Below are 17,288 nucleotides of genomic sequence, written 5' to 3'. Positions count from 1 at the left end.
AAAAAATTCCCCAGTCACATAGAAACAATCATGTGCTAATTTCTTCCAATTCCAAATTATTGCTGTTACTAAAAAGCCTGTTTTATATACAGCCTGACTTTAGCTTCAGCTTTGTTGGCTCTTGCTTAGTAGAATGAGTAAAGAAGTTATCAGTAAAACATTTTTTTGTTTAAAACAGAGATTTGTGGAAAAGGATTAGTTGTGATGGGGTTTCTCAACTCATCCCAGTTAGACAATTTTTAATTCAAACACTCCAGATTACAAGTCAAAAACTATGTTTTTTTCTGACACTTTAATAACTTGATATAAACTAGAAATGGTCCAAATCAAAATTACACGTTCACAAATTGTTTACTCCTTCATCCTTTCACTGGAAGAGGTCTGTGTGGGTGTACGAGACATAAACATTGACTGCTGTCACTGCTGCTTTTGCGTGGTAATTTACAATAAGGAAGTAAATATAATTAGTTCACATACAAATGGCACTTTTCCATCCTGGAAAACTGAGTAAATTTTATAGTCAGTGTATAAACGTTCCTGCAGTATATCATTTCCCATCAGTGAACTGAATTGGCCATAGAGCACCATCCATGCTAAGCTGTTTACAAGAAGAAATGAGATATTTCTTTTGTAGAAGATAGAGAGAACTTATTCCACACCAGAAGAAGTTTTCACTAATGAAAGCCAGTTATGTTCTGTAAATAAAACTTTTAAGGCTTGGGCTTTCACCCAAAAGGACCATGTAGCCTACTGGAGACTGTGTCATGACCTACGTCCTCCAGGAAAAGCAGACTCCAGAAGGACTGCAGCTGGGAGGGGTTTTGGAAGGTCCTGAGGTTGGGAAAAGGGACCTGGGGAGTGGGTGTTTGGAGACAAAGGGGTCTTTGTTTCCCAGACCTCTTGTTCCTGACACCTTCTCCTCTGCTCACCTCTGCTCTCCCTCAGGAACCCCAGATGATGACCACATCTATATGCCCCTCGCCTTCCCCTGCTGCTACCTGTCCCATCACAGTGGTCAGCTCTTTTCCCCCTGTGCAGGTCCTGCCATACAGAGAAAGTGGTGGTCCTGCCATCAGAGGGTAGTCAGACCTGGAAGGCAATCTCAGAGGGAGCAGGAGGTTTAATCTTCTGGCTAGCCCTCATGTGGGGCAGGGATGGACATACAGTGTATAGACAGATGTGCTTGGAGCAGGAGGGGGTCACCATGGAGCAGCAGCTGATTCCCTGGTGAACCCCAGCTGTCAAGTGGGCTGGGAAGAGGCTCAGCTTCACCAGCCTCGTCCCTTCTTGTGCTGGTGCTGTTTGCCTTCCCCTGGTCCACAAGACAACCTGTTAAGGGATCCAGCACTGTTGGTACTGTAAACCCTGACATAGATCCAGACAGGGAAGTCTGCTGAGGTGCTGCTATAGTGGAGCAAACATCAGGGGAGTCTCAAAAGTACACCAAGATTGTGGGTGGCACCTTTCAGGGTCTTTTTAGACAGCATTCAAGCTTCCCTCCCGGGAAAAGTATCCTCTGGAAAGTGCTGTCTGGTGAGCTCCTTAGTCTTCCAGCTGTATTGTTAGCAGTCATTTTTTCTTGCTTTTTAACCAGTTCTCAGAAGAAAACTTGTCACTGCCAGATCACTTCCAGTTCCAGTAGCAAAATCCTGCACTGGGTTTGGATGCAAAGTCACCGGTTCTGACTCACATTGGTTTGCTTGAGCCATCTTGAACTTTTTCTCTTAAATTGTCCTTTTAAAAGATGCCAGAAATACACAGGTGTTTTACTGGTACTACAAACACATTGGAAGTTGGACAGCTAGGACAGCTATGGGTCAGAAACAGCAACACTCACAGATAACGCTGGGTCTGCTACTTTGGAGCAGCACAGTGCTATCTCCAGAAAGGAAAGTAATTCACACAAAGAATTGCCTCTGAGCTTCGCTGTTCCTGGGTGGTCTAGAGGTTCCAAAAACGAAGGAGCTGGAGAAAGGAGAACTACTTCTATCTCTTCTAAACAATTCATGAATTTATTCAAAAGTCCCCTTACACCAAAAATGAGGCAAGGACAACTCCACATAAAAGGGATTTTAAAGACCTTTGAAAGACATGGAATGTACAAATTACTGCCTTTTTAAAAGCCAAAGGATGTTTTTTCCAATATGGCACCACATACCCAGAAAAGTGCTGCGGGGAGCTTATGTTTTACTCACAATTCAGCGTAACACCAGACTCCAAACACAACCAGAAAATAAGCAAGCTAAGTCGGTGCCCTGCCAGAAACTGTAAAGAAAGATGTCTTTTCACTCAGATGTCCCATTTCAGGGTTTTTTAATGCCACTTTCCATCACATCATTACAGCTTATTTTTCTTCATGAAGTCATACTAGAAAGGGAAAGACATTTTCTCATAGCTCAAAGAAAGAAATTTGACTTTGTTCCCATCTGCTGTCACTACTTGTCCTCAGAAAGTGTTTGCTCCAAAAACATAAGCTTATTGTGCAGGAGAAATGATTGAAGTTCCCAGGAGGTGCCAAAGTGGCAATGTTTTCATTTGGTAAAGGACGCAAAGCCTTGGCAGAAACAGGTCCCCCTCAAGATTGCATTTGCTATGTTGAAGTTCAGCCTCAGCGTAACAATTTGCTTTCCTTCGCAGTCTCCTAGCTGTGCTCAGAACAATGTCCTTCAGCAGGAAAAAAATTCCAAAACCAGATCTTGATTTTTCTCTTCCACCTCCCAACGTTCAACAGGAAAATGGCAGAGAAACCAATCAAAGCCAAGATAAATTCCAGTGTCATGAAAAATGTGGATTTTCCTCAGCAGTTCACAGAAAACAGGTAGCACAGGTCCCCAACCAGTTAGGGTTTGTATAGAGGAGGAGAGATCAGCCAAAGGAATGTGGGCTACCATGATTTACGGTCCTGGCTGCAGTTGGGCAATCTAGGATGAGAAACAGGAGGAGGTATCTTAGAGATTATTCAGCAATGGAGAGATGTAGGACACACTAGGACATCGCAAAGAAAAATGTTTCCAAAGAATGATGAATTGGGCATTACCACAATGTCATATCCCCCTCATTGATCAGAAGTTTGTCTAGAAAGATCACAGAATCACAGAATGGTAGGGTTTGGAAAGGACCTCTGTGGGTCATCTAGTCCAACCCTCCTGTCAAAGCAGGGTCACCTACAGCAGGCTGCACAGGACCGCTTCCAGACGCGTCTTGAATATCTCCAGAGAAGGAGACTCCACAACCTTCCTGGGCAGCCTGTGCCAGTGCTCCGTCACCCTCAGAGTGAAGAAGTTCTTCCTCATGTTCAGACGGAACTTCCTATGCTTCATTTTGTGCCCATTGCCCCTTGTCCTGTCGCTGGGCACCACTGAAAAGAGTCTGGCCCCATCCTCCTGACACCCACCCTTCAGATATTTATAAGCATTTATTAGGTCCCCTTGCAGTCTTCTCTTCTTCAGGCTAAACAAGTCCAGCTCCCTCAGCCTCTCCTCGTAGGGGAGATGCTCCAGTGCCCTCACCATCGTTGTAGCCCTCCGCTGGACTCTCTCCAGTAGCTCTTCATCTTTCTTGAAGTGGGGAGCACAGAACTGGACACAGTACTCCAGATGAGGCCTCATTAGGGCAGTGTAGAGGGGAAGAAGAACCTCCCTCGACCTGCTGACCACACTCCTCTTAATGCACCCCAGGATCCCATTAGCTTTCTTGGCAGCCAGGGCACACTGCTGGCTCACGGTTAAGCTGTTGTCCACCAGGACACCCAGGTCCCTCTCCGCAGAGCTGCTCTCCAGCAGGTCCACCCCAAGCCTGCACTGATGCATGGGGTTGTTCCTCCCCAGATGCAGGACCCTGCACTTGCCCTTGTTGAACCTCATCATGTTCCTCTCTGCCCAACTTTCCAGTCTCTCCAGGTCACGCTGAATGGCAGCACAGCCTTCCGGTGTATCTACCACTCCTCCTAGTTTGGTGTCATTAGCAAACTTGCTGAGGCTACTCTCTAACTCTTCATCCAGGTCGTTGATGAAGAAGTTAAACAAGACTGGGCCCAGTACTGACCCCTGGGGGACACCACTAGTTACCAGCCTCCAACTAGAGTCAGTGCCGCTGATGACAACCCTCTGAGTTTTGCCATTCAGCCAGTTCTCAATCCACTTCACCTACCACTCATCCAGCCCACACTTCCTCAGCTTCCCTGTGAGGATGTTATGGGAGACAGTGTCAAAAGCCTTGCTGAAGTTTAGGTAGACAACATCCAAGGCTTTCCCCTCATCTACCCAGCCAGTCATGTCATCGTAGAAAGCTATCAGATTGGTCAGACATGATTTCCCCTTGGTGAATCCATGCTGACTACTCCTGATAACCTTCTTTTCCTCCACTTGATTGTTGATGACCTCCAGGATAAGCTGCTCCATCACCTTTCCCGGGATGGAGGTGAGGCTGACCAGCCTGTAGTTCCCTAGGTCCTCCTTCTTGCCCTTTTTGAAGACTGGAGTGACACTGGCCTTTCTCCAGTCCTCGGGCACCTCTCCTGTCCTCCAGGACCTCTCAAAGATGATGGAGAGTGGCTCAGCAATGACATCTGCCAGCTCCCTCAGCACTCGTGGATGCATTCCATCGGGGCCCATGGATTTGTGGGTGTTCAGATCGCTTAAGCGATCCCTCACACAGTCCTCCTCGACCAAGAGAAAGTCATCCTCTCTGTAGGCTTCTTCTCTTACCTCTGGGGCCTGGGATTCCTGAGGGCCTGCCTTGGCACTGAAGACTGAAGCAAAGAAGGCATTCAGTAGCTCTGCCTTCTCCGCATCCTCCGTCACCAGGACACCCGCCTCATTCAGCAGCAGCCCCACATTGTCCCTGGCCTTCCTTTTGCTGCTGATGTAGTTGAAGAAGCCCTTCTTGTTGTTTTTGACATCCCTTGCCAGCTTCAATTCCAGGTGGGTTTTGACCTTCATCATCGCATCCCTGCACACTCTGACCACATTCCTGTACTCTTCCCAAGTGGCCTGTCCCTCCTTCCACATTCCATAGACCTTTCTCTTCCACCTGATCTCCGCTAGAAGCTCCTTGTTTAACCATGCAGGTCTCCTGCCTCCTTTGCTCGATTTCTTTCTCAGGGGGATGCACCGCTCCTGAGCGTGGAGGAAGTGACGTTTAAAGAGCGACCCGCACTCTTGGACCCCCCTACCTTCAAGAGCCCTGGCCCATGGGATTCCTCCCAGTAGCTCCTTGAAGAGGCCAAAGTTAGCCCTCCTGAGGTCCAGGGTTTTGATCCTGCTTATTGCCCTGCTTCCTCCATGCAGGATCCTGAACTCCACCATTTCATGGTCACTGCAGCCGAGTCTACCTCCGACCTTCACATCCTCCACCAGTCCCTCCTTGTTTATTAATACAAGGTCCAGCAGAGTGCCTTTCCTTGTTGGTTCCTCCACCACTTGCATCAGAAAGTTATCATCGATGCTCTGTAGGAACCTCCTGGATTGTGCTTGCCTAGCTGTATGGTCTTCCCAGCTGATGTCAGGGTGGTTGAAGTCCCCCATGAGAACCAGGGCCTGTGACTGTGAGGCTGCTTGTAGCTGCCTGTAGAAGGCCTCATCAACCTCCTCCTCCTGGCCAGGTGGCCTGTAGTACACACCCACTGTAATGTCACCCATATGAGCCTGTCCCTTAATTCTAACCCATAAGCTCTCAACATGTTCCTTTTCTGCCCCCAGGCCAAGCTCAATGCATTCCAGTTGCTCTTTCACATATAGAGATAAGATAGCTGATAAGAAAACATAACATAATCTTGGAGAACTCACTTTTAAAATTAATTTCTTTAAATTGAAAAAAAAAAATCCCCAACTGAATATTTTTACAAAGCACTTTGTCTAGACTCTCTTACTGTAGAATGGGTAAAAGTAAAACTTGCTTGAGTTTGCTTAGGTCTTGAGAGGGGATGCTGAGGCTTTAACTTTAGCACTTTATTTTGTCATTGGTATGGAAGGGAAAAGGAGAAAACAGGTGAAACAAAACATAAAATCTTGAATTAAAAATAGATTCGTATTTTGAAATGTTTTCTGCATGATTCTGACAGTAGGAAAAGCAACTATGTGTTTGCAAATACACAAGTGCACTGTGAAGACATCACTGACATGCATGTAGATGCATAATTTATCACCAGTTTATTCCCACATCCCAAATCAATTACTTCTTTGGCACTGAAAGAAAATCAGACTGTCCCTCAGGAACTGGTCCCAGAAAAGCAAGCCAGCAAATCTTGCCATTTTTTGTATGTTGTAGTAATCGTGATGGAGTTCACAGATGCCTGGCCGTACTCATGGTCTTGACCAGAGTGCTCCAGTACATTGTCAACAGCCTTTAGCTGGCAGAGGGTGGCTTCATTCCCTCAGTTCTTGTTGAAGTCTCAGCACTAGGAAGCCTTGTTTGGTGAGGACCGGCCTGGCGGCAGGAGTCCCCTGTCCCCCGTTCCCAACCTGCCAAGGGTTCTGATCAGAGGTTTGGTGTGGAGCATGTTGGTCCAGCACCTTCTCTCCTTCTGGGGACCTTCCTGAGCTACCCACTTCTGTGTCTCTGGAGCGGTGCTAGCCATATTTTCAGGTATTTGATTGAGGAATGTATCTTATACCTCCCCTCAGCAAGCAGACACCTCCCAAGGGAAACCATGGCTAGCTGCACTCTTCTATCCTTGAGGAGAAAGCCTAGCCCACATATATTTCTGGACAGGCCCACATGGGTAAGAGTACGCTTTCCTGATATGAGCAGGTGTTCCCCAGAATGCTTTTTGCAGAGCATCCATCACACATACATCTCTGAGCAGCTTTCAGGTGGTTGTGGTTCAGCCAACACAGAACTCCCAAAGACACTGCACCAGTGACCCAGGTCTCCCTGATGCAATACTCCAAATGGTGACAATTACTCCACTGTTGCTGGAATAGGTCCATTCAGTGGTGGGCAACTGAAAACCCCCAGAGCAAGTGATTTGCTTAAATACTACTAAACCACCACATCCCCTCAGAGTACACGAGCACCTTCTGACCAGGGGTGTAGCAAATGCACACTTTTTGCAACATAAAGATGAGTGGCAGTGTAATGAACCAAAATCATTACTGCCTTTGTGGTGAAATATGTTTATCTGTGACAGTCCTTGAGAAAACCAGAGAAACAGACGAATAGATAAAGAGAAAAAGCAAGAAATTACATGAAGGGGCAAGCTGCATCAATTCTAATGAGTGGGCAAGGAAAGGCAAGCAACATTAGGATTTTTTTGGGGAGGGGGGTATTTAAGGACACTAGAAACTCAGATCAGCTTATTAAAACTTCACTACAATGGAGACCTCAGTAATGATGGTGAGCAGAAGGATTTCTGGGCCAGTCTAAGATGATTAATTTCTTGTGAAGACTCCAGAACCTTGAGAGAGCCCATGCAGCACAAGAGGAAATTCAGATTCCCCACAGCACCACAATCATATGCTTTACATCCTGCCAGTACAACAGCTAAGCGAGCTCTCTTTATTTGCATAGCCCCTGGGGTGCTGGGAAAGATGGCAGGCAAGGGGTTAAGTAGTGGCATTGTGGTTTCTGGAAGGGAAAGGCACACCTCATTAACTGGCTGGAATTCATCGAGGATATGAACACCAGGGTGGACATGGGAAAGGCAGCACACTCCACGTTACCGAGATTTTCAGGGTACATTGAACACAGGTCCGCAAAAGAGGTCAATGCCGATGGACCGGATGATAGTGGGAGGTGAAAATGGCCCCGAGAAGCCAAAGGCGATGGGGACTGAGTAGGAGAGCATAGCAGGTAACTAGAACAGCTTATCTCCCCGCAGTTTTTGCATACACCACCATGACTTCTGTAATGAGCCCCATCTGTTCCACCAGCCAAGAGGGTAACGAACACAAAGTTGACTCTTTGAAAGTCTGACCCATCTTTTCCACGTGTTCAGCTTCTCCCGGGAGAAGAACCCTTAATTTTCCAACCCATCACATTCATTTACAAAGTTAACATTGTACGACTTACCGAGCCATAATTGAATGACTCTGTGGTTACTAATCCAAGTAACCTGCAATTTGCAGAAGCATGAAAGTGTCCAGTTATGTAGCTCAGGCACTTCCCAAGGCTCACCTGCCACTAGCCTGCAGCCCAGCAGACAGTACATGGCAACAGCAATGTTATCTCCTTTAAATACTATATGATGTAGTTCCCCTTATTACCGACTGGCTAATCAACTCAGAGTCCAGGATTACTCTCTTATCTTTTGTTATAAAATTATAAAAGCAAAATATGGGATAAAGAGTAGATTTACATGCAAAATGACCTCAGCATTTTTTTATCCAAAAGGTCACTGATTAGGAAATTCATTCATGAAACAGGAAAATTTGATTTCAACTCCTCTATTTGTCTTGAGGAATTTGTATAGTGCTAGTCTGGAAACAATATCTCATTTTATTGTAAAAAATTAAATGAGCATAGAAGTAAGAAAGCAGAGCTACGCGTAACCTCCTATGAGAGGGATTCACATTAGCCTGGTAGAAAAGCCTGCATTCTCCACTCTCTGGTTCGATAAGTGTTTAAACATTTCATGTAACACGGTGAGCACAACACGAAAGACTGAAACCAGACAAGTCCACAGCTCTATGTTTATAAGATACTCGTTTGTGGGGTAAGAAATATGGATTTGATTCCTCCCACGGTGAACTCAGCTCTTCTGTACTCCAGGTGAGTGTTTTTTCTCCGTTGGTTTATAAAGGCAAACCACCAACTTCTGCCCCACGACTACTGATTGTGTTTTTCCCCTCAGACAAACTATTCATCACTTTTGGGACAAATCCAGAAATAGTTACAGAATGACTTAAAGTCTTCTACTCATGGTAGCTCAAAGGGTTGTATTTTTTCTTTAGTCAAACCCTTTTCAGAAATTCATGGCCCAGAGACAGAAGGAGCTAGAAGGTACGTAGGAGCATTGCGTGTGCTGTGAAGACAGTGAGTCTACTTTTGTTACATCTTGTTACCTAGGGCAAGGCTGAGCTGGGCTTGTCTGCTCACCTCTGAAAGGCAACGTGTACAACCAGCTCCTTTCGCTTGCAGGCTACAGCTGGAAGATTTACAGCAGCACTAGCAATGCTCAGAGAGGATTGTGCGTCCATTTGTAACTGGGGTTCAGCTGTGATTTACATTTGAAGAAGATATTTTAATCCCTTGGTTGCATATGAGGTATGCTCAGACTTACTGCACTTGCTCTTTCCTATGGTCAAAAATATTCATTTGGGAAAATCATATACATAAAACCATTTATTTATAGCATTTTTATAACCAGTTTTGCAGTCTATCTCCCAGGACAGAGGACTCTAAATCTGAAAAGTTGCTGTCCCTTTATCACCAAGGTTGAGGGCCTATATCTCGCTATAGGGGAAAACACACGGCCAACAGAATGATCCCACTGACCTCGTCCTGTCGTTTTCTTCCTCGACACCCTCAGCAGAGCACATTCAATATTTCAGCTAAAGCACAGCACCTAGCAATGCATCCAGGGTTTGGGACCTGCCTCCTGCTTTATATCTGAGTATCAGCTGCAAAATTACATCCCAGGTCAATACGGAGCCTTTCCATTTGAACCTTCATGGGCCCAGGAACAGGAATGGCTCTGCAGTGCTAGCATTGCCTTCCCAGGTGAAGCCACTTCTCGTTGGCTGGCCTCATCTCCAATGTTACCAGTACCACCAGCTGCAGTTACTCAGTTTTGGTCTCACCCTGCAAGAGCCAGGAGAAGTCACTGTGGACACTTAAAATGCAGCTTTCCTCAGCCAGAGAAGGAGTCCCACAGCAACCCTAATGAGTGTCATGAAGGTGTCAGGGGGCTGTCCCACCACACAGCTGTTTCACACAGCACATTAACAGCCCCATTCTAATGTCCTCAGTCATCATGGGGGCAGGTCCACCCATGTTAATCTCTCTTGGAGGCTAGGGGAAAGCTCCCGGGCATTCAGAGTTTTTGGTCATTGTTTGCTTTGCTGGCATTTTGTGAACTTGCAAGATGTAAGCACGCCTAAGTGACAGAGGAGCACATCCCAAAGCCCTGCAGGCTAAAGCATGCCATTCAGACTTGAAAAACACCAAGTTTTGTGGCTGAAGGGATTTGAACTGGTGCTTAGGAGTGACTAATAAGCACCTAGATAGCAAGTAGGGTGCTGACATCCCACTGAACAGTCCATGGGACAACTGAAGGAGCACTAAAATGTAGTTCACCTTTTTTCCATGTATTTTTTCATTTATTTAACATTTACTTCTGGCCCAGGTGTGATTTGGTCTGAAGGACAGAATCAAAGCATCACGAAAGCTAGGCCTGTTGTGATGGGACAAGGAGTTAACGGTTTTAAATTAAGTGAGGGTAGATTTAGACTAGATATAAGGAAGAAATTTTTTACAATGAGGGAGGTGAAACACTGGAACGGGTTGGCCAGAGTGGTAGTGGAGGCCTCATCCCTAGAAACATTCAAGGCCAGGTTGGACGGGTCTCTGAGCAACCTGGCCTAGTTAAAGATGTTCCTGCTCACTGCAGGGGAGTTGGACTAGTTGACCTCTAAAGGTTCCATCCAGCCCCAAGCATTCTCTGATTCTGTGAAATCACTGGGACTCTTTCCCTTGCTGTGGGTAGGCTTTGGTATGGCCATCTTAGAACCGACACACTGCTCAGCTGCTCCTGGCCATTTGCACCACAGAAGCAGACTGATGGGCTGCAGCCAAAGGAAAAAGTGCCTCCAGGTTCCTGCATGCAGAAGACATCGCCCTTGTTTGCCTGCAGAGGTCTGCTACTCTTCTAAAGCATCTGCCCTGAGCAACTACTATGCCAAAAGTGAGGATGCAAATTTAAATGTATTGAAGCAAACCAGAGTTTATTTAGCATTTATTACCCATTCTGCTGTCATATGTAGCTTCTTCTGTCTCCTTTTTCCTCTGGTAAACATAGACATTTTATTTTTTTTATTTTTTTAATAAAATATATAAAACATTGTGCATTGCTATCCATAGGAAAACTGTAGTTTAACAACAAAAAAAAGAATAAGGCACATTCCTGTGCAGCATCTTCAAATATATATATATATATATTTAAAACAAAAGAAAAAGAAAACCCTTTTCAACCTCTTTGAGGTTGTTAACTTCTCACCAGTCACTGACACATCTCTTATATTACCATAATTTCACTGTTGGAGGTGGGTTGGGTTGTGTTTGACAGGGGCCAGCAGGGAGAACAGACTCAAAAAAATAATAGGATTTTATCCCTGAGGTGTCAGTAAAAACAAACAAAAAAAATGTTCCCATTGAAAAGGAAGATGAAAAGATGGCCATAAATAACTGAATACACTGTGGCAAACATCCAAGCACCGAGATGATTTCATGATGGAAGAATCCCCCTCCCCCCCATCCCCAAGTTCTTAACAAGCCATTTTTGCTGTTGGGTTTTAATTAGGTTAATCTCATGGCTTCTGAAGTCACAAGACAATAGGTCAGGATGCACCTCCCCCTTCCTTTCCAAATCATCTTTCCAGATTTGTCATTTTGTTCACAATTCTCCCACAGTCTTCAGGAAATGGAAGCCAAAAAATCCTAAATGAACACCAAAACCTGGACGATTTATCTCCCCAGCCAAGAGGGGAGCCCTTGTACCGCAGCCTTCCAAGCTCCATGTCCCACATGGGAGCACTATAATTGTCACCTTCCTGCCTGCTACTAAGGAGTGAAGTTGGCAACCACCTCTATTGTAACCAGAAAGTGTCCGTGAAGAGGGGTGATAGCAATATGTCAGGGAGAAGGAGACGGGGAAAGCTTTATTGCTGTCCATCCACACTGCTCCAGGTAGCACGCCTGAAAGGAAAGGGGGAGATACCCACGAAATATTCCTTCCCTCCCTCTCCTCTATCATGTGTGGAGCAGCCCCAGGGTGCAAGCCAGGATGGCTTGACCCCCGATCGCTTAGTAGTAACGGTTGAGGCTCCTGGTCCCCGGGATGTCCGGCTGGCCGTTCATCCAGATCTCCCGGATGATGCGCTCCCGCTCCTCCAGCCGCTGAGCTCGCTCCAGCTCCTCCGCCGAAGTGAAGACGTTCATGTTCAAAGTCCTCTCGAACCTGCGGTGCCTGCGGGCAGACAGGTCCGACGTGGTGTCTGAATCGTCATCGCTGTCGCTGCTGTCGCTGTCGCTCTCCCGCTCCCGAGGAGGTTTTTTGTCAGAGGAGCGTTTGCAGTCAGTTCGGCAGGACACCCTTAGCACCAGGGCCAGCAGGGTCAAGACGAGTCCAATGCACACTCCGGAGACAAAATACAGAGCAGCCCGCTCGGGGTTTTCTGAAAGGAGAAAGGAAATGATTGTCAAGAACAACCCTTCAAAGAACAAAGCACTCAGAGCTCCTCTGTGCGCGCACCAGCAACAGCCTCTGGAAGGGCTGAGTTTCTTCTGGTTGATTTACTTGCATGCCCTCCTTCACCTCCTCCCCCAGGGAAATTAGGAAGGGGAACTTCAACAGTGGATTTGCTGCCAAGGCACTTGCCTGCATGCAGAATTGGGGTTCGCTGCAGTCGTGTCTTGGAGTTGTCTTGGAGTTGGAAGGGGAAGGAGCAGCCTGCAGAATTAAATGTTAATTCCAGTGGCTGCACAAGCAGGGTTGACACCAGGGTGCTGCACACCCAGCAGCAGCTAAGTGAGTCCCTCTGTCGCATCCATTATCATTGCATGAGGAATAAAGATAATTTACAACGCTATCTGTGCTACGGCCCAGCTGAAATGGGAAGCCTTGCAGCATGGAAAAATGCACATTATTTATTCATAGTTTTCATTTGCTTATCTAAGGCAAGTGTGCTGGCTTTCAGCCCAGACCACCAAAATGTATACCTGCGCTACACAAGCATAGCTGGAGTCAGTGCACCAAACAAGATGAATCCTACATAGTCATATTTCAGAGGTGATATAACAAGACTCCAAAGGATCCACAATGCCTTTTAAACTAGGTCATCTTGTTTACTTACTACCTTTTTTCTTTTTTTCAGTTCATGGGACTACTTACAAACTTAATTATAAGAAATGTTGTTACTGCAGTTCCCCTAGGCTGAAATATCTTGGCATATTCCAGGTTTATAGGTACACTGAACGGGTGAAGGTGAACCAAGCAGAAGTGTCAAGGTCAGGTCTGTTCCTCTCTGCTGGGAGTCCTGAGTTCAAAGCTGGAGTCCATTCCTTAGATGAGTCTTACTCCCTTGAACTCCATGATGGAGCTGTAACAGTTCCCACCAGCTGAGAGCCTGACATTTGGCCCCGAAAGATCTCTGTAACTGAAAGGCTACGCTCTACCCTCACTTCCCCCCACTGTACTTTTAGAAACTGCCCTCTCCAGCTGATTTCCTTAAAGGAAAGTCTGTCGAAGATGAACTGGAAACCATTTGGAGATATTCAAAACTCAACAGGACAAGCCCCTGTTCTAATTTCAAAGCTGATTCTAAATTTGCAGTTGGCCATGTTCTAAGTAGGGTGTTGGACCAGGTGACCCCAGGAGGCCCCTTCCAGCCTAAATGATTCTCTGATTCCATGGTCAGAGCCCAAACACGGACTTGTGCACCATTCAAGGCAACACATAGTTCAATGCCTGGAGATGCTCACGGAACAGTTACAGAGAAAAAACACCTTTTTGCTCTTTACTTCTTTCCCAAACAAATCTCAAACGTGACTGACAAGCCAAGGTGGAGAAAGATGTCATTATAGTCTGAAAAATTAGACTGTTGCTAGAGTGGTTGGTGTGGATGGCATGGGGACAAACAGGCTGGAGACAGGCTACAAAAAAGAGGAGAAAACTGCAGCAGATGCATTCAACAAGTCCAAAAAAAAGAAAGAGGAGAGAAATGCAGCAGTAGTGGAAAGTCAAGTGAGACCAAAGCCAGAGGTTTTAAGCTAAGGGATTTTGAGAAAAGTGAGACAGCAAAAATCCAAAGGTGAAAGAGAAGGTGCCAGAGGAGGCATGAAGGATGTGCCAATGGCTCTTGTCGCAGTCTGGCTGAGTGAAATCCTGGCTCCGATGAAGCTAATGGCAACTCTGAACTCAAGGGGCAGACCTCGAATCGAAACTGCAGCCCTGTTTGTGCAGCAGCAAAGCCGCTGCCTATCTGGTGCGGTGTGAACAGTAAAGAAGTGGCCCAAATTTCAGAGATTTGAAAACCCTGGGAAAAGGAGAATCACTGCCTGGCAGCGATTCTACCTCCATGTGGAATATAACTCAGGACGCTAATTGCAAAGCTCCCTTTGCAAGCAGGCCTAAGGAGGGTTCTGAGGACACCCAGAGTGTGGGAGTGTGAGAAGAACAAATGAGCAGGACTGATCTGTTTGTACTGCAATACGCTTGGTCCAGTCTGCCTCCGCTCACACTTTCCTGAGCACCACGCTCCTGCACACACATGGACTTGATTTGGTTGCATTAGTTCCACTGCCCACTCTTTTAAAGCAACGCATAAAAAAAAACATAGATTGGAGCCTGAGACGCAGACACATGCAGTTTCTCTTCCCCTGTTTTCGCCCATATCCTGCTTTTCCTTTCTCCGCCACACTCCTTTCTCCATGCTACTGTATCCAGCTCATGAGCAAGCTGCACCTTGATTGCTACTTAAGGAACCATTTTTCATCCCCTGCTTGTGCTTGTATGCACAGCCCTTCATGCAGTATGGTGGCTGTAATCGAATCTTTGGGCTCCAGTGGCATTTATGAGCTCCTACAGCTACTCTGTCAACATCTGAGACACTGTCTGGACTTCCTCACTGAGCTGTAACCCTGCATTCAACTGCAGTCTTGGCATTTATCATACATGCAATCCACTCGCACAGCAACATCTTTTTTTCACAGCAGAAAGAGCAACTTAAGCTAAAAACCACAGGCTCTGCTTTTTCTCAGTTGAAGTAGTGAAGTCAGAAACAGCCTAGATTTGAGGGTTTGACAGTTGATGAGTGATTTTGAAAGCCTCCTCCATTGTGTGTTGTACTTGCAAACACCAAAAACGGGCTTCCCCTTCAGCAAATGGATGCTCAGCATCTTCCAAAAAATTGACAGTGGCTCAGATTCATCGTGCCAACACTGAAGCTCCTCAAAACACTCATTATATATTAAAAAAAAATCTCTTTCAAAGTGCATAGACATCAGTAGCAGGAGTTAACATAATTTTGCTATGCATTCGTCTGTGTGTGTGTGTGTACCCTGTTACACTTGTTAACACATGGATTTTGACCAGTGTAGCTTTTTCCTCCACTGTTGTGGATGACAGCTTAGAGCTATGTTCTTCTCCTAAACTTCTAGAAGGACCCAGCTGTTGTCAATATCTTTAGCTGGAGTTACCTTTCCCCTTCCTGGTAGCTGTCTTTCTGGACTTCAAACATTGATGAAAATGTCATTGATTTGAGTCTGAATTTAATCCATGCAGACAAAAGATATATGCTCTTTATAACCCTTTATACAAAAGCCACCATTTTCTAGGCGCTCAAACTGGCCAAAAATTAGAAACACATTTTATTTTGTTTTTCCAACCAAACCAGAAGCAATTACGAAGCCTATTTCCTGAGGGCTAACAATCTGCTGGGAGCATCAGCCCAGACTGCCATTAATTCCCCAGGAAATGCCCCAGGCCAAGGTTGTTATTGCTATTATAATAAATTGTTTCAATAAATAAAAACCAATCTAGGCATTAACGCTGCTGGCTTCCTGTGATGGCTTCATGCATTCAGAAACCTCAGTGGGGAGGAAAATTTCAGAGGGCCCCAGTAAAAGGTTCAGCATTAAGCACGGCCAGACAAACAGTAGGAGCAATATCTTCTAGGGAATTTACAGTTAGCCCCACAGGCTGCTGAAATCCCCTGGTAGAACAGAGGAAGCTCTCCAGGAGCCCCTCATTAATAAGGCTCAGGCCAAGCATTCTAAAAGTTGGAATGATCTCCCCTGCATTGTTTTTTGGAAGCCCCTTGTTAATAACTTGGCAGGAAAGCTTTGCATGTAGAAGAAGAATAAAACAGGGATTTGTGGAGGTTTCCCTCCAGCTACTTCAGCCTGAATGCAACGACAAAACTGGAATAAGTCTCCTGTCCAAAGGGAGGCATTGGAAGTGCTCTGATGCAATTTGATCATTTAAAATTTATATAACCATGAGGGACAGGTCTGGTCTTGTTGGTAGACTGTGACTGCAAAGACAGTTCCAGCTGTCACTAATACTGGTGAAGTCTCTCCAACCACTCAGACAGGTTTTGGAAGAGATCCATGACAAATAACAGATCTGAGGTTTGCAGGCAGAGATTGCATATCATTAAAAAACCTAATTCTATAAAGAAAAACAGCTTTCAAATTAAGGGCATTCCTGAGTCTTTTGCAGGACTGAACTCCAAATAATATTTATTTGTTTGATCAGCTGATAAATTCAATCCTCATTAGCATGTTCACTCTTTCTCCCTGTTTCTGAAGAAATGTTGTTTTCAAGGTTCTGGAAGCTGGGGTAAGACTAACACCTAACTGGCTTTGATACTCCTAACCATGATGATAGCCGCAAAGAGATTTGACGGTGGAAACCAACACTCCTGCAAAGAGCCTTTGCTTCCTGCTGTGCTGCGACTTTTCACTCCTCAGTAGGAACATTCCCAACATTTGCATGGAAACATCAGTCAAAAAGATGGTGGAAATGAGCACAGAGGCTTTTACCAATATTGGCACTTTTCCCCTCTGTGCACTGCAAGACTCTGCACGTGCCAACAGTGCGAGTGACCAAGCCTGCAGTCCCTTCATCTGCAGCTGCACACCCAAACCTGCCAATCTGCACAGAAAATGTGAACACCACTTGAAACAGAGGGGATACCGGTGATTTGTGGATGCTCTTCCCAGACCGAGAGACATCGCACTGCCAGGAGGCAGGAAAAGTAGTTGAGTGGCTCACCCTTTCAGTCATGTACTTCACCCATGAAATACCAAGTGCCTGTAACTTCTTTCTCCTGGCGTGGGTCTGAGCATATACGCTAACCTCCGCCCCAACAGAGGAAACATCTTTACATATTGTCTCCGCCTGTTTACATTTTTTTCTTGTAAAGTCCTGTTTTGAGCCAACTCACCAGCAAAAGGGAAGCCCTGAATACAGCACTTTCAGTCTGCAGAGTTTACCTGAGAGACATTTTTAGGGCTATGAAACAGAGCAGTTCTTGCACTAATGTTTCCCTTTGGCACCAAGGCTGTGGTCAGGAGCGGTGGGAAGATGTGTGAACCAGAACCAGACCTCTCTGGCCACCCCGATACGC

The 17,288-nt window shown here is 45.8% G+C and overlaps 1 protein-coding gene across 6 annotated transcripts in view; it reads right to left on the bottom strand.

Moving 5' to 3' along the window:
• Positions 1-11,421: 11,421 nt before the first annotated feature.
• EVA1A (eva-1 homolog A, regulator of programmed cell death) overlaps positions 11,422-17,288 on the bottom strand; it is a 219,293-nt gene continuing 213,426 nt past the window's right edge. For all 6 annotated transcript variants that reach the window (XM_075414944.1, XM_009937825.2, XM_075414941.1 and 3 more), the window contains one exon: positions 11,422-12,332. In XM_075414944.1, coding sequence (XP_075271059.1) covers positions 11,962-12,332 — 371 coding nt within the window. In that variant the 3' untranslated portion in view covers positions 11,422-11,961. The remainder of the gene's footprint in view (positions 12,333-17,288) is intronic.

This window comes from Opisthocomus hoazin, chromosome 2 (assembly GCF_030867145.1).
Source record: "Opisthocomus hoazin isolate bOpiHoa1 chromosome 2, bOpiHoa1.hap1, whole genome shotgun sequence".
Lineage (NCBI taxonomy): Eukaryota > Metazoa > Chordata > Aves > Opisthocomiformes > Opisthocomidae > Opisthocomus > Opisthocomus hoazin.
Note: the sequence above shows the minus strand (reverse complement) of the source record. Positions and strands in the feature narration are given on the sequence as shown.